Source organism: Phyllopteryx taeniolatus, chromosome 15, assembly GCF_024500385.1.
Source record: "Phyllopteryx taeniolatus isolate TA_2022b chromosome 15, UOR_Ptae_1.2, whole genome shotgun sequence".
NCBI lineage: Eukaryota > Metazoa > Chordata > Actinopteri > Syngnathiformes > Syngnathidae > Phyllopteryx > Phyllopteryx taeniolatus.
In genome coordinates this window covers 2,583,602-2,604,010 of record NC_084516.1, presented here as the reverse complement: position 1 = coordinate 2,604,010, position 20,409 = coordinate 2,583,602, and the positions used below count along the sequence as shown (strand labels likewise).

Here is a 20,409-nt window from a genome sequence, read left to right as displayed (position 1 = left end):
TGATATCCACATAAATTGGGTTACTATCACTGTTTGAAGAGTTGTACTTTATTCATAATCACATTCACACTTTTCCATCTGATCACAAAGAGTCAGTCATTTGCCAGTCATTACTTATTCGACATGGACATCACAAAACATTGGCTAATCCAGATAGTTTGCTTTTAGCATGGTTCTAATTCTCAATACTTGGCCACAAGAGGCTTTTAAGAAGGTACATAACATACGAGATGTTAGATATAATACAAAAAGGTAGATGGAATACAAGAATGTAAGTTCTTTCAAGTCAGTGTCATAGCAGTAAGTTTTCAAAATCAAAACTTTTATTCAAAGCTTCATTGATCTCAACTATACATACCAGAACTCAAGTGTCTTAAACTAATCCCTACGAGAGAATGTTCGACCACAAACTGAACCGGCAAGTGTGTGTTCTTGTGTGTTTCCTTCAAGTTCCCTTCTTGGGAAATTTTTTGCCGCACAATTATCAGGCATAAGGTTTCTCTTCACTTGTGTGCACTCGTGTGACGCTTCAAGTTTCCTTTTTGAGAGAATCTTTTCCCACAATCGGAGCAGGCAAAAGGCTTCTCTCCAGTGTGCGTTCTCGTGTGTGTCGTCAAAGTGCGCCTCTCAGAGAATCTTTGACCGCAAACTAAGCAGGGAAAAGGTTTCTCGCCAGTGTGTGTTCTTGTGTGCGTTTTTAAGTTTGCGCTTGTAGAGAAGCTTTTATCGCAATTCAAGCAGGCAAAAGGTTTCTCTCCAGTGTGTGTTCTTGAGTGTGTCGTCAAAACGCGTCTCTCAGAGAACCTTTGACCGCATACTGAGCAGGAGAAAGGTTTCTCACCAGTGTGTATTCTCGTGTGTATTCTTAAATTTCCTTTTGTTGAGAATCGTTGCTCGCAAAATGAGCAGGAGAAAGGTTTCTCTCCTGTGTGTGTTCTTGTGTGAGAGATCAAGTGTACTTTTTGAAAGAATCTTCGACTGCACACTGAGCAGGCAAAAGGTTTCTCGCCAGTGTGAGTTAATGTATGCAATTTGACATATCCCTTTGTAGAGAATCTTATACCGCAAACTGAGCAGGCAAAACGTTTCTCTCCCAAGTGCGTTCTCGTGTGTCTTCGTAAGTATCTCTTCTGAGAGAATCTTTGATCACAAACCGAGCAGGCAAAAAGTTTTTCTCCAGTGTGGAAAACCATATGTGTTTCCAAAAGAGACTTGTAGACAAAGGTTTCCCCGCACTGAGAACATTTCCACGGTTTGTTGTCAGCGTGACATGTCATATGACCTTCAGACCGGTCGTCATCAGTGTCAGGAGAGTGGGACGTTATGTCGTCGCTATCGGACAGCGGGGCTAAGAGGCGGTCTGCTCGTGATCCTCCACGGTGTTCTCCATCACCTTCTGTTTTCACGCGTTGACTTGAGCTGCTGCTTGGAGGCCCCGCACCTCCGTTCTCCTCACTCCGAACTTCATCTTCACTCTTCAGAAGGACAACAGTCACCGGAATCTCTGTGAAATCGTCCTCCTCTTTAACGTACGAGGGTTGTTGCTCCTCCTCTTTAACGTGAAGCGGTTCCCAGTCTTCTTCCTCTTTAATGTCACGGGACTCTAACGCCTGCTGCTCGCGACGAAGATATTTTTCACTGGCGTCTGCAGGACGCAAGAAGACACAGTTTGTTCAGTCAAGTCTGTTGTGACTTTGATGTTGTATATTGCGTTGTATATTTATAAAATGAATAGGTAAGTGCTAGAACAGTTACATAAGATAATCAAATGGAAATGTGTAAAATAAAAACAAGTATCAATAATTGTTAAAAATAAATAATTGGCAATTGAAAGTCAACAATAATTAACTAACAGCTAACGGTTGTTGTTGTGACTTTCGGCTTGTCCCATCAGGACTCATATTGACTTTTCCCAGCTATCTCGGCATCTGGCTGCGCGACAATCTAGCCTATTTTAAATATCACGTCAATGCACGAGTCAAGAAACTCAAGTTCGCCGTTGGTTTCTTTTATTTTTTCTCCTTCTCCCCACAAAGAGCTGCTTATGGTCCTCTTTCTGTCACAATAAGATTATGGTGACGGTTTATAGATTTTGCTTGTTCCACGCCCCGAGTTTATCTGAAATGGATCGATTACTTTTTAAGCACATGATCAGGTAGCTTTGACATGTAAATTAAAAATCCACACGTTAATATTTTTTATGACTATACAAGTGAGAGTAAAACGTGTCCAAACCTGCTCCATGCAACTCAGCTCGGGGATTCTTGAGTCGACGTTGCCGCTCGCTCTCCTCTTTTGCTCCACAAAGTTCCTGCTCGTCCTTTGCCGTCGTCCTTGCAAACATTTTCACGCGAGTGTCGCGACACTTGACGCCGATACGAAACTTGTGTTTAGCGATGCGATGCAAGCGGCGAGCAAGCAAAAACTAAACTAGGCTAGGCTAAGCTAAGCTAAGCGAAACCAAGCCGGAGAAACTTCAAGGTGCAGCGAGGCGAGTTTAACCGGACACCGAAATTTGATGAATGGCGTTTTACTCCAAAGAAGTAGTGATGGACGCACTGCGTCGAGGCTTCAATTGAGAACTAATTCAGGAAGGATTATTATTATTTTTTTTTTTTTGGTGAAGCGCTTGTGGTGACGTACGCGGAAGCAAATGTTGCAACGCAGATGTACGGCAACTCCATTTGGACAAAACAGTGTCACCAACACGCCTTTCGAAAAACGTAGCAAAACGAGACACGAAGTAACACAACCTCAGTGAGCACATAAATAAACAATTTATATTCGACTTCTGTGGGTCAAAGACGAAGGAGGAGGAAAGCGTCTCATTAGATAGAGAAAAATAGAGCACTAAGCCCAAAACTAAAAGTATGGACCTTAAATGTTGGCACGAGAAAATGAAAGCCAAATAAACCAAAATGTGCTTTGTGTAGACAGTTCAAACAAAGAGGGAATCACGTTTTTAGTTGCAAGTTTATATTATATTCCTCCATTATGTAACAAGTGAGTGGATAAGGCACAACAAAGACGCTTCAACATATTCGTTTCCAGAATGCATTTACTCCTGCAGAAGACAAGACATGATTTGTCTTGTGAGCTTCTCCCATCACCCCTGCTGCCCCACACAGAATACGGCAACGCGTATACGTAGTTTTCCCCTCAACGTGAATGCATATTACAAAGCACAGTAGCATTTAGTTTCATTCCCCCCCCCAAACTAATCTCAAAACCATACAAATGGGGAAATACCCATAATACGTTGCCTAGCGGCTACAAAGAGACTACACGGAGCGAGCGGAATTACTAAAAGCGAAGTCTTCTGAGCTCCAATCTGCACACAAACGTGCATTTTTTTTTTTAAATTTACACTAGGAAATGACTGAATAAAATGATGAAATTTACAAATACGCTACATATCCATTAATGACATAAATGTTCTGTTTGTTCCATGTTGTTGGGATTACAACAAAAAAATTGAGAAAGATTTAAACAAAACCAATGCCGGCCTGTAAACATGGAACGTGTTCACTTTAGAGAGAAAGTGGATGGCTCTTAAAAGAGCCGTTGTTTTGGGACGAGACCGAATCGGCTCACTTGGAGCTGGTGTACTTGGTGACGGCCTTGGTACCCTCGGACACGGCGTGCTTGGCCAGCTCGCCGGGCAGCAGGAGGCGGACGGCGGTCTGGATCTCCCTGGACGTGATGGTGGAGCGCTTGTTGTAGTGAGCCAGGCGAGAAGCTTCGGAGGCGATGCGCTCAAAGATGTCGTTGACGAACGAGTTCATGATGCTCATGGCCTTAGACGAGATGCCGGTGTCGGGGTGGACTTGCTTGAGGACCTTGTACACGTAAATGGCGTAGCTCTCCTTCCTTCCCCGCCTTCTCTTGCCCTTGCCGGGCTTGCTGGCGGTCTTGGTGACCGCTTTCTTTGAGCCCTTCTTGGGCGCGGACTTGGCTGGCTCGGGCATGACGTCTTGCGGTCGCTGCTCGGTATGAGGGGACGCAGGCAGCGCCGGTGGTCTTATAAGGGGCTCGCATGCAAATGAAGCTGTGCCGGCGCCACTCTCCGATTGGCTGAAATCGCTCTACGCCACATTACCTTTGTGATGCTCTCAATACCACGTTCGACGTCTATATAGTTCTTTATTCTTTGATTTTAGCTACATGACGTCTTCTCCCCTCGTTAGTTATTGTAGTGTTGTTCGCAATTGTCAGCATTCTTATTTTTTTTCCCAATGATTATTCTACTCAAAATCACTCAAGTACAAATCCAACTAACACTCTTTTGTACATTCGTGTGCTGCTGTGATAGGTCTTCCATGTCGCGTCCACTAGAAACAATATTGCACGTCACGCCTTGTTGACCACACTGCAGCAGGCATATGCGGCCCTATATTTGGTCTCCCAGGGCTTTTGTTTTATTCATTTTGGCCCCGTTTCTGTTCTACCGTGATTACACATTCTGACACTCTTAGGAAACAACTATTAATCAGTATTATTGCATTATTTTAGCTTATATTACTACAAAATAAAAATATCAATATATTAACAGACCTATGTGTTGTATGCTTACCTTTTAAAAATACTATTTATCAAAATTGACATACAAGTAATAACTGCTGCGCTGTGTTGTTACAATTACTACAACAATGTATGATATTAGTTTGCTGGTTAGACAAGCAGTCATATTTTCTTTCTTACTGGAAATTAAAATGTACTAAAGTAAGCTCAAACTGAATATTACTCAATATGTAGTAACCAAAAAATAATCTGTAATGCTTCCCACACTATCCCGACAAAGCTGTTCAAATGTTGTTGGAGGAAAATGTGCAAAAGCAGCACCATCTACTGGACAAGTGAGTAACTGCACTTGTTGGTTGTCTTACAATCGTGACCCATTTCATCCTTTTGCAACACTCCGGACCTGAAAGAGGACACTCCACCCCATCACGCCAATCAACACGATTGTTCTTTGTTCTACATGAAACAACGTAGAACGATCGCAGTAGTGTCATAATAAGAAATGAACATTTTATTTTACATGGTTATCAATTAGAGTACCATTCAATGTTTTCTCCATTGAAACATACTAATCATTGTTGTGATTGACTCGCTGGTTCCAACGCTGTACGCCAAGATATCCAAACTGCGACCTGTGGGCCATTGGAGGGCATCCGTCCATTTTTGTAGTGGCCCGCAGCATGTGTCGAGTTTAGATCGTGTAGATGCAAAGAAACTATTTACAACTAAAACAGTAATACATTTCTTCAGGGTGGTGAATAAACAGTTTACAGTTTGCAGCTGCGTTGTACAGATTGCCCTTGTTTTGGTTGTGAATGTGGAAACTATTTGCATTACCTTTAACAGAAAAAAAAATAAGTGTAAAAATGTGATTAAGTCTTGTGAACCCACTGCAGTCCTGTCACAACTTTTTTCCCCCCCACCCTCATCACTGGTACTTCAACATGCAGCGCTACTTTACAAAGCGGTAGAATGAAAATGTAAACAGTTGCTCTTTTTCGGAGAGTGTGTGGCTCTTAAAAGAGCCGTTTTTGGGGTTGCGGTGGTTTCTAAAATTACTTTGTTTTGCCGCCTTTCTCGGTCTTCTTGGGCAGAAGGACGGCCTGGATGTTGGGCAGAACTCCACCCTGGGCGATGGTGACCCCACCGAGAAGCTTGTTGAGCTCCTCGTCGTTGCGGACAGCCAGCTGCAGATGACGAGGGATGATTCTGGTCTTCTTGTTGTCGCGGGCGGCGTTGCCGGCTAGCTCCAGAATCTCGGCGGTCAGGTACTCGAGCACGGCCGCCAAGTAGACGGGGGCGCCGGCACCGATGCGCTGAGCGTAGTTGCCTTTGCGGAGCAGTCTGTGGACACGACCCACCGGGAACTGAAGTCCGGCCCGGGATGAGCGAGTCTTGGCCTTTGCTCGCGCCTTTCCAGATTTCCCGCGACCTGACATTGTTGCAGCTCTTTACTTTGTCTGTGTGAGGGTACCACAACTCCAGTGAAGCGAGGGTACTTATACATACGGTTGCTGTTCATCGATTGGCCAGCTGGTGCGGGAAAACGGTTGTCCAATCACAAACGAGCTACTGTTGCCCCGCTTCTATTTCAGCGTAAACGACTGTTTTGAATGTGACCTTCTTTATTGGAACTCTCAAAACAAATTAAAATGTCTCTTTTTTCCCCCACCTCCTTTCGTAAATCTGATAATACACGTATTGATTTACTCAAAATGCGTATTGGACCATTTCCCCCCCCCCCCCCGCCATCAGTTTTATTGTACAAAAACTCCTTATTTGGGCAACGTGATCAAAAGTAATAGGAATGAGTTTAACATGGAATTAACAAATAAACGGGATGGAAAATGGATGGATGAATATAACCACATGGCATGTTGCTACTCTGAGCACATTGCGGTGATTGTACGGTAAAATGTATTTTCAAAATAAACGGATTATATATATTAAAAAAAATATATATAATTTAGATAACAGGACTATGTCGAAATTTTTACAAACCCCCCTCATAGTTGAAAGATATTCAGATCTATAGAAAAAAATAAGTGAATTTAATTTTGGGATAAGGCATTGGCGTTTGTACAAGATTTAAATGATATTTTCAAGTAAAGAGTAATTTTGGGAAGAGAGGACAGGCAACAAATGCTATTTTTCTACTGGATAAGGTATTTTACATGTAGTTTTCTGCATTTATAAATATGCAATCATATCAATTTACAGGACGTAGTTTTCAAATGTTTTATACAGTTACTTTTATCATGCATTAAATTCTTTTTTTGTTGCTGTTGTGGCACAACGGCCGGTAAAGTTTACATTGGGTGCAGTTTTCAAGCAAAAACGAGTGAAACGCAGAGGAATGAGCAGTTTAGCGTCAAGTGCGTTGGCTCTGAAAAGAGCCGTTGTGGTTTGGTTCGGCGGGAATCAAGCGCGTTCTCCGCGGATCCTGCGGGCCAGCTGGATGTCCTTGGGCATGATGGTGACCCGCTTGGCGTGGATGGCGCACAGGTTGGTGTCCTCGAACAGGCCGACCAGGTAAGCCTCGCTGGACTCCTGCAGAGCCATGACGGCCGAGCTCTGGAAGCGCAGGTCGGTCTTGAAGTCCTGAGCGATCTCCCTGACCAGGCGCTGGAAGGGCAGCTTGCGGATGAGCAGCTCGGTGGATTTCTGGTAGCGGCGGATCTCGCGGAGGGCCACGGTGCCGGGTCTGTAGCGGTGAGGCTTCTTGACGCCGCCGGTAGCCGGGGCGCTCTTGCGGGCGGCCTTGGTGGCCAGCTGCTTCCTGGGGGCTTTGCCGCCGGTCGACTTACGGGCTGTTTGCTTGGTTCTCGCCATTTTCGCCGCAAACTAGTGAGCGCAAAGTGGGCGGGCGGCGGACTTTATGCCGGCGACGCAGCGCCGATTGGTGCGTTTGGGAAGAGCCCGCGCGAAACCCGCTCAATCATTGGACCGCGTGAGTTTGGAATTGGACCAATTGGAATGGAGGAAATCCGTTTAACGTGCCGCGAAATATATATAAAAAATTGTACTTATGTTATAGATGAATATATATATATAACGTCTAAAAAATATTTTACAATTAGATGCAACATTTAATATTTTCAATTAACTTTTTAGGTTGATATTGTTGTAGGCCATATGTGCGGACAAGTGACTCGAAAATTAACGTTTAAAAAAAAAAAACTCTTTAAAGTTAAATGTGGCCAAATGTTGCTTTTAATTTTTTTTTTCTCTCTCAAGATCTTTATTGAATTGCACAAGAGGGCGTTACGTACAATCATCATTTGTACAGAACAGTGAAAATGGGTTCACAAAATGTTAAAATTGTGAAAAACAAAAAGGTGCACCCTTATATTTTTAAACAAAAATGGAAAGAGTTCGGTGGCTGAGTCGAGACGAATCAGAAGTGCACAATGGGCCGAGGGAGAATTTGTTGTTTTTCCCGTCCATTGTTCTAAGGTCAGCTTATTTATGTTGCCACCCGCAGGCGTAACGTTGTACTGCAGGCAATATTTGTTAGAATTTCTGGTGATTCCTTCATGTTGTTGAGCGTTCATAACTTTTATCCAGTCTGGATCTTGGATCGCTAAGAGCTTAACGACTCGGTGATGACATTTTGACCATCTGATTGTAGGTACGTTGCATTTATGAAAAATGAATGAACTCCGTTACACAGACAGCGGACATTGGGAATTACGCTTCAGAAGAAGTGGGTGGCTCTTAAAAGAGCCGTTGTTTTGGGATGCGACCGAATCGGCTCACTTGGAGCTGGTGTACTTGGTGACGGCCTTGGTGCCCTCGGACACGGCGTGCTTAGCCAGCTCGCCGGGTAGCAGGAGGCGGACTGCGGTCTGGATCTCCCTGGACGTGATGGTGGAGCGCTTGTTGTAGTGAGCGAGGCGAGAAGCTTCGGAGGCGATACGCTCGAAGATGTCGTTGACGAACGAGTTCATGATGCCCATGGCCTTGGAGGAGATGCCGGTATCGGGGTGGACCTGCTTGAGGACCTTGTACACGTAGATGGCGTAGCTCTCCTTCCTTCCCCTCCTTCTCTTGCCCTTGCCGGGCTTGCTGGCGGTCTTGGTAACCGCTTTCTTGGATCCCTTCTTGGGCGCGGGCTTCGATGGCTCTGGCATGATGATGAAATCACTGTTGAACCGAATGAAGTGACTCGGCGACAGCCAGCCTCTTTATAGCCGCTCTCATGCAAATTGCACTGCGCCAGCGCCGCTTTCTGATTGGCTGAAATATGGCTCGCTTTACTGTGCGGGGCTTTTTTTTTTTTTTTTCAATTCCACCTTCAAACTTGTACAGTTTATTTAAGGCACATCAGCTAGCAACAATGGGAAAACATTGCACTGAATTCAACGGTTGAGTTAATTTACAAACAGGTGATGAATATTTAGGTCGAAAAGTTAAAAAATAATAATACAAATATTGACCAAATAAAGTCCCATGAACAAACGCTTCATACTGGATTCGTTGTTTAAACGAATAATCAGATTTGTAATGAATAAATGTTTAAATGAGTTAATATTTGAATTAAAATGAATATGTATTGTTTTGTTATATTCTCTTCATGCTTTACATTGGCTCTGTCTAGATGTACATTACTTTGTTTCGGGTGCTGTTTTTAGTGCTCTATAAATAGAATTGTGTTAAATTGGTATTTAAACCTCAAGAGAAGACACTCTTCAAACTTGTGACCACAAACTAACTATATATAAATATACATACAAATACACACATATATATATATATATATATATATATACACACATATATATATATATATATATCATATATATATATATACATTACATATATATATATATATATATATATATATATATATACACACATATATATAAATATACATACAAATACACATATATATACATATATATACATATATATATACATACACATATATACATATATATATATATATATATACATACACATATATACATATATACAAATATATATATACATATATAAATACATACATACATATATACAATCACATCATATAAAGGAAACAAAAGACAAAACATTCAGTAATAACCCCAATGACTTTTTTTAAACGTTTCTTTTATTACATTCGTGACAGAGACAAGAGCCAAAATATTTTTTATTTCATCATAAACCATAAAGTCCGTTATATAAAAGTCACTTTAAATGGGTAACGAGTGAAAAGGTCCCAAAAGTACATTCTAAAAGGAGGAAAAAGTCGATGGATTTAAAAGCAAGGAACCAAATTCAAAAGTCAAATATACTCGAAAGTCCAGCAAAATGTTTTATTGGCCAGAGCAGTAAAAGTTGCTGGACGTCTAATCTTCTCGCGATGGGAACCACGTCAAAGAATCAATTTGCTGGCAAACTTGCACGCTCTGGTTTTTCTTGGTGACGACCAAACGGAAAACTATTAAAACTAACCAAACGACAAGACATGCACCCTGATGAATTTAATGTTGCATGTTCTCTAATCATTTCAGAGTAATCAATTTATAATTGGCAAGGGAAACAATCAGTCTCATGACCAGTCAGCGTGTTGTGGCAACGAGAAAGTGAAATGGAAAACGTGCTGTTCGTAGAAAAAGTGTGGGGCCCTTAAAAGGACCTTTGGGTTTTGCTTGACGGCAGGCAGAGTTCCGAATTTAACCTCCGAAACCGTACAGAGTGCGTCCTTGTCTCTTGAGGGCGTACACGACGTCCATGGCGGTGACGGTCTTCCGCTTGGCGTGCTCGGTGTAGGTGACGGCGTCGCGGATGACGTTCTCCAAGAAGACCTTGAGCACGCCGCGGGTCTCCTCGTAGATGAGGCCGGAGATGCGCTTGACTCCGCCGCGGCGAGCCAGGCGGCGGATGGCAGGCTTGGTGATACCCTGGATGTTGTCGCGGAGAACTTTGCGGTGACGCTTGGCGCCGCCTTTCCCCAAACCTTTGCCTCCCTTTCCTCGACCAGACATCTTTAGATCTGCTTTGATTAGCGGCACAAAGTCGAAAGACGACAAGGATGACGACGATGCTCGATCACCGCGTACTTATGTAAGAAATGCGGACGTGTTAGAAGACATGGGCGGGCATTTTCTTCTTCTATACTCATGGTTGTGCTTAGGATTTAGCGCCATCCACTGGAAATATCGTGGATCACTTCCCATGATAGATAGATAGATAGATAGATAGATAGATAGATAGATAGATAGATAGATAGATAGATAGATAGATAGATAGATAGATAGATAGATAGATAGATAGATAGATAGATAGATAGATAGATAGATAGATAGATTAGGTTAGCAGAATTGCTATTATTTCACTTACTGGCAAGTAATTATTTTACTTATTTTGGGAAAATATGACTGCTGATTATTGTTGTTATTGTTAGAGGTTTAAAAAAAAAAAAAGAACAAAGGAAGCCCCGCCGACCAGTTCAACCTGTATTATCCGGTTCTTTTCTTCTGGTGGTCGAGGTGATTGTTCAAGGATTAGGAAAAGTTGAACAATTTACTCTAAAAGACAGAGTTGAACAATAAGTTCAACGCTGGGATCTTACACACGTAGTGCGAAAGAGGCCCTGGAAGTTATTGTTCTCGGTCTTTCATAGTCCAAAAACAGCTTCCTGTCGCGACGTCACACGGTCTCGTAGCAATCCTAGCTTGGCCTCGGTGTCGGAAATTTCCCAACAACCGTAGCGCCACAGGCACGGGGCGAGTCACTTCAACGGATTTTACGCCCGACAACGATATAGAGCTTGGAAAAACGAACCGCGTTGTGGCGGGGGAACACTGTTACTGTAGTTCTAAAGTGGATTGAGAGCACGCAGTACGCCGAGTGTGACGTCGTGTTTTGGCCAGCGTGTCGCCGTCCGGGCTTCCCGAGGCCTCGGATTGATCAAAGCCGCCGTGGGTCAACCTCTCATGTTATTATTAAAGACCGGTCCCAACTGTGGCTACGCTGCGTCTTCTTTTTAACTCTCACATGATGATGGAGACATCTGCTAACCATCTCTTAGGGCGCCATCATCCGTGCCCCGAGGGCCAATGCAAAAAAAATTAGCATGTGCCGGCGTTGACAGGAAAGTCAGACAGATGCGCACGCCATGGAAATGACACAGAAAAGCACCGTAAGACTCATAAACCGCCGAACGACAGTTTATATCGCAGATTTTGACAGGTTTCGACGTGACACAGGCAAGTACAAATTTACATTTTCGCGCCTTCAGTGTAGTACCACGTTGTGCCACAACATGCCGGGCAGCGCTGAGCTCTATTGGAAGAGATGGAGTGCAGTTAACAGAGAGAAAAACACCAGTGGAGATCCCTGGGTAACTGCCAGTAATAGTATAGTTTAGTACTAGTAGAATAGTAACAAAAATGTGTGTTAAAGTTGCAGTTGTTCGAATGTTTGTAATTGTCGATGGCATATGCTAATTTCCATTAGCCTATGTATGGCATTTCACATTATATGTTAGCATTAAGCTTTTGTTAAACAAAATTATATGTTTTGGGTTGAACATTATACTAGGTAACACGTTGTTTTTCCCCCCATTTGGTTGTTGCTCGACAGTACTACATAAAAAAAAAAAAAAAAAAAAGTGACATCAATTATGGCCCCTTTCAAATCTCACCGCTGGGTCAAATTCCTTGACTTACTGGAAGGGACCGGGCTCCACTTTGGACCCGATTTGCATCACCATTGTTGCTCCGAGCATCACGTGACCCGGTGGTCTACCGAAAAAGTGGATCTGGACTGCGAAACAGCGACAATGACATCCAGCAGTAAGTGCAAGTGTGCGTGTTTAGAGAGTGGTGTCTGCCGTGTAATAACAGTGATTACAAAAGCGCGCCTCTATTGATGCAACAATACAGAATATGTACGTCCAACCCCAGCGGACGGGCGCGGTTGCGGTGGATATCCAACAGGGGCGCTGTGGCGGCAGATTTATGATGCTGTCCTTGGCACGGGGGATCCTGCAATCTTATCTTTATAACGGGATCTCTGCGGACGCGGAAAATTATATCCCAGCAGCACAATCGCTACTGTATACGCTTCGATATGGTTTCTGCGCTCGATTTAAAAAGTCACGGCGTGCCTTTTCCAAACACAAAGGGCTTGCTAAAGATGCCTGCCCCCTAGATGTCAAAATTGGAACTACAATGTGATTTCGACCAGTACTGGTCTCTTTTCATTTCCGAACTTAGCTCAACATTGACCAACAAAGGAGCTGGCCATTATTTCTTATGAGGGACAAACTGGTCACGTGACGGTTTTCAGGGTTCACGTGAGCTGCAGCTGTTTGATGCGGCAATCAAAGGCGCTTCACTGGGTTCCTTCAAAAGAGCCACTCGCCCTCGCGCGCGTCTTTTGTGGTTCACAGTGTGAAGACCAAAACTGCACTGCTTCTATTCTAAAGCAGGAATCGCAAGAGCGGAACCAATAATAATAATCCTCCAGGCTGACCATGTGTGCACCTTTTCATTATGTCTTTGAAGTCAACGGATTTTGCTATAAATGGGAAAAGCAGCAAGGCAGCAAGGTGCGCAGGTGGTTAGGATAGTTCTGAGCTTGGCGCTTGTGCGGGTTTTCTCCGGTTTCCTCTCATGTTCCAGAAACACGCAAGTTAGCTTCAGTGGAGACTGCACACAAGTCCACGAATGCTTGTTGGTCGAGATGTGTCCCGCCATTGGCCGGCGAGCGGTCCATATTTTCTTTGCGCGGAGCGGCCGAGGACTCAACGGCGGCGGGAGGAGGAGCACAGAAGGCGCTTTTCCCAACGTAAACAGATGCGCGACTTGGGCCAGAGGACGGAGTTAAAAGGCCACGCTTTCATGTGGCGCTTAAATGAAGCCTTTTGATGGACGCGCCAGTCAAACGGGCCTCAGTTTTGCGTCAGTACGCCCCCTTTCACGGGGCCCGGACCGGCCCCCCGACACAGCTCCGCTGTTCTCCTCCTCAAAAGTGCGAGTGTCTCTCTCCGACCTGTTTGGATTTCTGCAGGAAGTCGGGTTAGCGCGTAGAGCGAGGTGTGACTCCGACGGCGCTATTAATGAGCTTTTGGATCAAAGGCCGCATTCAAAAGCGCTCGTGGGGTTTGAGCGGCGCACGCGCTTCCAGCCCCGCACTCGGGTCATCTCACCTGCACACGTACTCATCGGCTCCAATCGAAGCGGGACCACAGGTGGCAAAAGGACTCACACTCGGCATCTGACACTGAACCATTCAAATATTGACAGAAAATGTCCATGGACCCTTTCTTGAGTCACTAACAACTAGAGTGGGCTAACTCCAGTTTTGTCCTTTTTAACTCGTTCACTGACATAGTTCCCAGTTGCTACTGAGCATTGTGACACAAAGACCCACAGAACATTGTGGTCTGTCGCAATATGGGCGCCGAACCTAATACGACAAAGAGCAGATTCTCCTCTTTTACCGTGAAAAAAAACAAAACGCCATTGGTGTCACCCGAAACTGGTCTCTCGCCTAAAACAAAATATATTTAAGCACAGAAATCCAAAATAATGATTATTTATGATTTTTTTTTGGATGGCAAAAACCATTGAAAACGTCCAAAGTCAGCTGAGGAGACCCAGGCGCAGATGAACAGCGCGTCCGGAGGCTTGCGCTTCAGACTCCGGCTTTAGAAAAGCTTGTCATTAAGGTCGCCTTTCGCGGGGCAAGCGTGGCGCTCGGAGCCACGAGGCCTCGCTCGTCTTCGTGCGGCCGCTGGCACCCGAGACGCACAGCTGGCCATTACTAAGCGTGGCTTTTGGGAAACACACATACACTGTATATATATATAAAGCTAATTATTGTATATGCTGAGAGGAAAATATAAGACGCCCGTCGAGAGCTACTAATTTCCCTTCCGTCCCTCGACAGTTTTCTGTGTCATCGAGGGTCGCCGCTTGGAGTTTGCTTTGCCGGTTGACATGGAAATACAAAACCTTTCGTGCATGGCGGCCCGCAACTTTATGATGTTTTTTTTTTTCTAATAATTTGAGTTTGATCACCAAAAAGGTCTCCGGTGCTTCTTGTGGAGGGCTGCGCCCTGCATTGACCGCACGCGTCCACCAGAGGGAGTATCTTTACCTCCTCGGAGCAGTGACCTGGAGCTCCACTTTTTTTTTTTGGTTCAGAAACCAACCTTAAATGTGTCTCCTATTGAGGTCCCAAGCGTACGGTGTTAAGTTCTGGCCATTTTAGCTAGCTGACCTTTGACCCCTATTTCACTTTCAAAAGTGAACTCGCCCAGACTTTTTTTTTTTACAATTCACACCATATTTGAACCGAGTTTTTTTTTGTCACTGCGTGTTGGTCAAGCAAAGTTGAAGGACTCTCCAGAAACCGCCGAAGTCGGCTCCACTTGGTCAGATCTCGACCAAAGCCCCGAGATGCTGCGGGTCCCCCTACGGGCAGAAATGTATACGCATCTCGCATTCAGTTCTCCATCCGGCGCGCCTCCTGAATTTTGCTTTCCCCAGACGGGCCAGTTCAGTTTTTGACTGAATTCCCCATTGGAGTGCACACTTCATCTCTCCTTTTCTGCATTTTCAGCCGCGGCGTCACAATGCAGCGGCCGCAGTCGCCACACTGGCCTCCGAGGGCCTTCATTTACCTGATAGCGCAGAGTCAGGGGGCGGATGGGCGGAAAGTAAGGGTTCTAAAAAATGAGGAGGCGGGGAAGGAGCGCTTGAAGTAGGCCAGACAAAATGGCTTTAAAAGAGAGATGAAGTGTGAAAGGAAGCCACGGCAGACGGCGCTTGAAAACAGCGAAGCGGCACCGTGGCCCGTTTCTTTTTCCCCTCAAAGCGGCTTAGCATGAATTCAGCTTTTGTGATGTAACACTGATCTCTGAAGGGGGGTGCACAGGCCGAGGGGGGTCGGGGGGGTACTCGAACATGCAAGGAGCTCGAAATGTTTGGCGAGCCCGTGCGCTCTGCTTGTTGACCGCCACTGGAAATGGCACCGAAATAGACGGCCTCGACTGGCTCCGTTCCGCACGCCGCAGAAACAACAGAGGCGCATAGACGCCGCATTCAACACAAACGCGAGTCGTGCGACGAGGCGGCCTGCACACAACACAACGCCGCCCCCGCCACCCCCCGAGTCCAACTTGATAGATTGTTTGTCTGAGTGGTGCTGCTCTTCTGTGAAAAAGAATTCTTCCATTTGCTTTGCAGAGCGTATTGTTAAACCTTTAAGCAACCCTCGTTTTTTTTATCCACAGGGGTTCCAATACCACCTGCAATAGGTGAAAACCCACCATAACGAGAGACCATATAAAAATGTTCATATAGTTTTACCCCTCCCACAAGCTTTAAACATATTTAAACACACTTTTTTAAAGTATTTCTTAGTTCCTGTTCTAATTCTCTCACTGTTAAGAATTGGGAGACTCTCGTATAACATCACTCAGAGGTCATGAAAAGAAGAGCGCACGCAGTTCCTCAAATAAACAGACATTAACGATTAGGAAAAAAATGAGAAAAATAATGGTGAGTGAGTGAACTCATCGATGAGACACCAAATGAATTTATTAGGATTAGCCCCCGGATTCGTAAAAAAAAAAAAAAAAAAAAAAAAAAAAGAATCTTATCACGTGTCATGTATTGGATGAGAAAGTGGAATTGTACAAATAATGTGCAATAAAAGCTGTTTGAGTTTCAAAAATGACGTGATGCAACCTGATGATGTGCCACTTGACTTTGCACGAGTTTGAATGAGTTCCACAAATGATGTTTTCCAGATTACGCCACTTATCGAGTCGTAAAAACACTCGGCGAGGCAATTATGCTGATTTCATTCGCTGACATGCTGTACAAATAGCTTTTTTTTGTCTCTCTGTTGTGCTGTGCCATAACACCAAATCTACTCCCACTCCAGACGCGTTCGATTTGGGAACGGTGCTGCCCAACTGAGAATTGAAACACCTCCAGAGCAAATGCTTGTTGTACTTTTTTTTAATCTCCAATAAGAAGCACATCTCACAAATAAACAAACAAACAATCAGATTTCAGCCTCTATGTTTTGCCACGTCAGAATCATTAACGCTGGCCCATGTAGATTGGATATAAAAAGTGTACACACCCCGGTTCAAATTGAAGGTTTTTGTGACAGAAAAAAAAAATTTCAAAGCTTTTTCCTGTAAAACTCAATTGAATGTTTAAATAAATCTCTTCGAGAGGGTGGTTGCACAAGTGTACACACCCTCTTATAAACTCATGTTAAATGGGGGTCAGCACACATTTGCCACTATTGAAAGTGCATCTAAATAACACTGAATACACTTCAAATGTTCTTGGAGGCTTTTCCTGACATTTCGTTTGCTTTCTAGCAGACACCTGAAGGTTTTGTGCTAGCAATGACCGCTATTTGGAACTGTTCATAATTCCCTCCAGCCTGACGAAGACCCCAGTCACCCCCAGTGTGACGTCAACGATGTCAGCAATGGGACTGCTTCTTTAACCGATCACATTTCAAATTCATCGATGATGTCAACGAATTTTCATTTCTCTGATTGGTTTGATTTGAGCCAAACTTGTTTGAGCCAAATTCAACTCGCAGTACACGTCTGTAGCGATCTGTATGCATCTCTGGTGAGTATGATTTATTTTTTGTTGTTGTCATGTAATTAGAAAAATATTGATTGTGCTGATTGTGTTTTCGTATAGTATCGATGGTTTCTACAAATGTCCCATGATAGTGGTGATATTAAACGGTGGATTAAATCGGGCCCAAATACCAAAAGCATCACCCACCACTGAGTTTAGATTATTTTAATTTAATCCACGTTGATCTCAGTTGTTGTTGTTGTTTTTTTTTTTTTTTTAACTAACAGCTGGTTAGTTAGCTGGCTCGGCTCTTTTGAAGCGAGAACGCTGAATGACGAGCATTCTTCCGTCGCTACTTCTGCTCCTCTTTAACATCACAGGCGCCTTCCTATCGCTGGCCAGAGGAAATGAAATGTTTATCATGCAGTCCTGAGGGCTTTCGCAGAAGACTGGTGTGTTCTTAGTCTTACGGCGAGGATGTGCTTTTCCTCGCCGGACGACTCCGAACGTGGCTTCCTCTCTCCGTCTCTCTCTCTCTCTCTCTCTCTCTCTCTCTCTCTCTCTCTCTCTCTTGATAGAAGAGGTTGGAGCGACAAAGGTAGGGTCTTGGAAACGGTGCAAAGGAACATGTCAGTCAAGCGCGTATCAGCTCACACCGGTGTCCCGGCCCAGACGAGGATCACCGCTGTGGGTGGATGTCATATTGCCCGACGACTCTCGTCAAAAGGGAAATTCTTCCAATTTCCTGCAGTGGGACGTCCCCGGTATCGGGACCATCTGAAAGTCATTCCCAGGCGGCGTCACCTGGAACGCTGGACAGTTGGCGCGAGACATCCCGGCATATTCTACTATACATTGCAATACAGTGAACCCCATTTATGGCGGGCATGCATTCCAGTACCACCCGCAATCGGTGAAAATCTGCGATATAGAAAATATTATAGATATTCATAGTACATCCAGTGTATATACAATTTTTTATTTTTTTAGCTATCCCCCGGTATTTGCAAAAACTCTCACTTATTTGCTTTACAGTTCCTATCCCTTTTGAATAGCAAGGTTCCACTGTGTTACTGTTGGGGACCTTCTTTGCCTCTTCTTCTTCCAGCTGCTTTGCACGCGGCGTCTCTCCCAGTAGATCTCAGTGCTTCCCGGCATGTTGTGGCGTAACGTGGTACTGCACCGAGAGGCGCACAACCCAATTTCAGACTTATGAGTATACTTTAAAAACTCATACAAATCATGTAATGTTGTTGTTTTTTTACTAAGGAAAATAGCACGACTGTAGGTAATGTATTTACATAAAGTAATGAAATCATGAAAGAGAATATAAAGAAATTAAAGTGTTTGCAACATGTTTGCTTCTGTTCAATAGACATCGTGCTGCTCCCACTGCTTGCCCACCTGGGGGCAGTATAATACAGCTATACGGAGACGGTCTCAGCTACTTAGTAAGCCCAATAATATTAGTCGTTCTTCGCAGAGGATAAAGAACGTATGCTTCTGAGTATTATTATATTCTCTGTCTACATGTGTTGCTCCACTGTTTGTGTTCCAACCGCCATTTCTGACCTGTCCCATTATGTGTTAGCATTAAGCTAGCAGACTTAAGGGCAAAGTTGTGTGGGCGTTTGAAATACACATGTAATTCTGCGTTTTATGTTTAGCAAAAGTAGAAAAAAAAACAAAAAAAAAAAACTTCATAATACTGACAAAATGTGGAAGTATACTTTTACCAGGGGGCTCCCTTAAAGACATATACAAAGCCCTCCTCATGAAAGGGGGGAAAAAAGTTTCTCACTCGCAATTGGTGGAATGCGGGATGTCGTTGTGTGCGGAGAGGAAGGTGGGAGTGAGGGCAGCGTACGAGACATCCGAATGAAAGACCATCTGTTCGGAGGGATGCGGGGGTCTGAGGGAGTCGCACTTCCTGACCACTTCTGAATTATGTCAGAACCACGGCGGCGCGCAAGCGACCCCGCGTCCCGAGAGGCCGAATCGTCCTTTTGCCGACACCCTGCCGGCGTTGTCATCCATCGACATTTCGAACACGCCGATAAAGTGGACGCGATAGCTCGCGTTTCTCCAAGGCCTCGGGCTTCCTCGCGTTCCGCAGAGGGCGAGCGAAGGCAGAACACTGAGCCTGGTGTAGGACCACGGGGGGAGTGGATACGGCATCATAATGACCAAGCCAAATATTTGTCTAGTCTATATTCTGAGAGCATAATGAAGTCCTTTTACACAAGGCATCGCTGGAATCCGGACGGCGATTTTCAGGCGCGGGGAGGAGCAGCTTTGACTCGGCCTCGCTGTTTCCGTGTCGCCCTCTCGAACGAGTCAAGAGCACTCTTGTACAAATACTTTATTATTGTACTTTCAGCTATCTCTAGTGAAGTATTTCTTTTTTTTTAAACTAGACTAATAGATTGATTGATATGTTGTGGGCTTATTAGGCAGAAAAAAACAAACAAACAAAAAAACACAGGGACAGCAGCAAAATGGCAAATAATTAATCAGGCCGCATTCATTCATGCACGGTTTTTACTTTTGTACTTAAGCACTATACGTTTCCAAGTGTGTTACATGAGTAAAAGGTTTTATAGGTACTTTTACTTTTATCAGTCCAGTTTTTTTCCAGAGAGGAAGAAAGTAACTTGCCTGGTGCCGTTCGACCCACGATAAGTCCTATTTAGTACCAAAGTGAATGACATGTTTTAGGCGCAATTTCATGAAATGAGACGTTTTCATACCGCTGCACGAATCTACGGTTTTGGGAGGAGCTTCTGAGGTGGAATTTCACAGCGCTCCGATACAGAGAAACACACACATAAATACTTGTACAGTATACGTCGCTCCACGCGTGCTTACATGTGCACACACCTCCGCTATGTCCACACAGTACATCTCCTGTACGTACACTCGTACAGGTGCGGGCTAACCTCCGCGCATGTTTGGCCTTTGAGATGCTGCCAACTTGGTCATTTGTCAGTGGTCTTCCACGGCGGCCAAAAATGTGTCTGCTCTCGCTACTCAAGCCCCCCGCTGCTTGCTCTAACACATTCGAAGTGGACATGGCAATTCCCATCAGAAATTGCACATCAAGGCTTGAGAAATGGAATGAGTTGGCACCGCCAAGGCTAGTTCATGGATCGCATCATATCAAAGCAAGGCCCCATTTTTGTATTTGTATGTCGGATGCCCTAAAATCTGCCGAGCAAAAAGTCACGTGAGACATCGAGCACAAATTTCTGTGAGTTTTCTGCCTCACGAGGCCTTGAGACGAATATCGAACATGGTTGCTATTTGCGGGGGGAAAAAAAAATCACCCTGCGGC

At 44.4% G+C, this 20,409-nt stretch overlaps 6 protein-coding genes across 6 annotated transcripts; all 6 read right to left on the bottom strand.

Moving 5' to 3' along the window:
• Nucleotides 1-32: 32 nt before the first annotated feature.
• On the bottom strand, nucleotides 33-2,642 carry LOC133490107 (oocyte zinc finger protein XlCOF6.1-like). The gene is made up of 2 exons (XM_061799735.1): nucleotides 2,236-2,642; nucleotides 33-1,645 (listed from the first exon to the last, which is right to left on the bottom strand). The coding sequence occupies exons 1-2, from the start codon at nucleotides 2,342-2,344 to the stop codon at nucleotides 504-506; spliced, it is 1,251 nt and encodes a 416-aa protein (XP_061655719.1). The 5' UTR covers nucleotides 2,345-2,642; the 3' UTR covers nucleotides 33-503.
• A 132-nt stretch (nucleotides 2,643-2,774) lies between these two features.
• Nucleotides 2,775-4,893, bottom strand: LOC133490117 (histone H2B-like). The gene has a single exon (XM_061799749.1). The coding sequence runs from the start codon at nucleotides 3,966-3,968 to the stop codon at nucleotides 3,591-3,593; it is 378 nt and encodes a 125-aa protein (XP_061655733.1). The 5' UTR covers nucleotides 3,969-4,893; the 3' UTR covers nucleotides 2,775-3,590.
• Nucleotides 4,894-5,009: 116 nt separating this feature from the next.
• LOC133490114 (histone H2A-like) lies at nucleotides 5,010-6,123 on the bottom strand. Its single transcript, XM_061799746.1, has one exon. The coding sequence runs from the start codon at nucleotides 5,958-5,960 to the stop codon at nucleotides 5,577-5,579; it is 384 nt and encodes a 127-aa protein (XP_061655730.1). The 5' UTR covers nucleotides 5,961-6,123; the 3' UTR covers nucleotides 5,010-5,576.
• Nucleotides 6,124-6,603: 480 nt separating this feature from the next.
• On the bottom strand, nucleotides 6,604-7,657 carry LOC133490112 (histone H3-like). The gene has a single exon (XM_061799743.1). It carries the CDS (start codon nucleotides 7,351-7,353, stop codon nucleotides 6,943-6,945), a length of 411 nt encoding a protein of 136 aa, XP_061655727.1. The 5' UTR covers nucleotides 7,354-7,657; the 3' UTR covers nucleotides 6,604-6,942.
• Nucleotides 7,658-7,844: 187 nt separating this feature from the next.
• On the bottom strand, nucleotides 7,845-8,693 carry LOC133490115 (histone H2B 1/2-like). The gene has a single exon (XM_061799747.1). It carries the CDS (start codon nucleotides 8,652-8,654, stop codon nucleotides 8,277-8,279), a length of 378 nt encoding a protein of 125 aa, XP_061655731.1. The 5' UTR covers nucleotides 8,655-8,693; the 3' UTR covers nucleotides 7,845-8,276.
• Nucleotides 8,694-9,804: 1,111 nt separating this feature from the next.
• On the bottom strand, nucleotides 9,805-10,547 carry LOC133490158 (histone H4). The gene has a single exon (XM_061799842.1). The coding sequence runs from the start codon at nucleotides 10,488-10,490 to the stop codon at nucleotides 10,179-10,181; it is 312 nt and encodes a 103-aa protein (XP_061655826.1). The 5' UTR covers nucleotides 10,491-10,547; the 3' UTR covers nucleotides 9,805-10,178.
• Between the last annotated feature and the right edge of the window lie 9,862 nt (nucleotides 10,548-20,409).

Excerpts from the sequence above, each read along its gene's own strand:
- LOC133490158 (XM_061799842.1), bottom strand. The coding sequence starts at position 10,490 with ATGTCTGGTCGAGGAAAGGGAGGCAAAGGTTTGGGGAAAGGCGGCGCC.
- LOC133490114 (XM_061799746.1), bottom strand. The coding sequence starts at position 5,960 with ATGTCAGGTCGCGGGAAATCTGGAAAGGCGCGAGCAAAGGCCAAGACT.
- LOC133490117 (XM_061799749.1), bottom strand. The coding sequence starts at position 3,968 with ATGCCCGAGCCAGCCAAGTCCGCGCCCAAGAAGGGCTCAAAGAAAGCG.
- LOC133490107 (XM_061799735.1), bottom strand. The coding sequence starts at position 2,344 with ATGTTTGCAAGGACGACGGCAAAGGACGAGCAGGAACTTTGTGGAGCA. Across the intron at positions 1,646-2,235 it reads AGCTGAGTTGCATGGAGCAG|ACGCCAGTGAAAAATATCTT; the intron begins GTTTGGACACGT and ends TGCGTCCTGCAG.
- LOC133490112 (XM_061799743.1), bottom strand. The coding sequence starts at position 7,353 with ATGGCGAGAACCAAGCAAACAGCCCGTAAGTCGACCGGCGGCAAAGCC.
- LOC133490115 (XM_061799747.1), bottom strand. The coding sequence starts at position 8,654 with ATGCCAGAGCCATCGAAGCCCGCGCCCAAGAAGGGATCCAAGAAAGCG.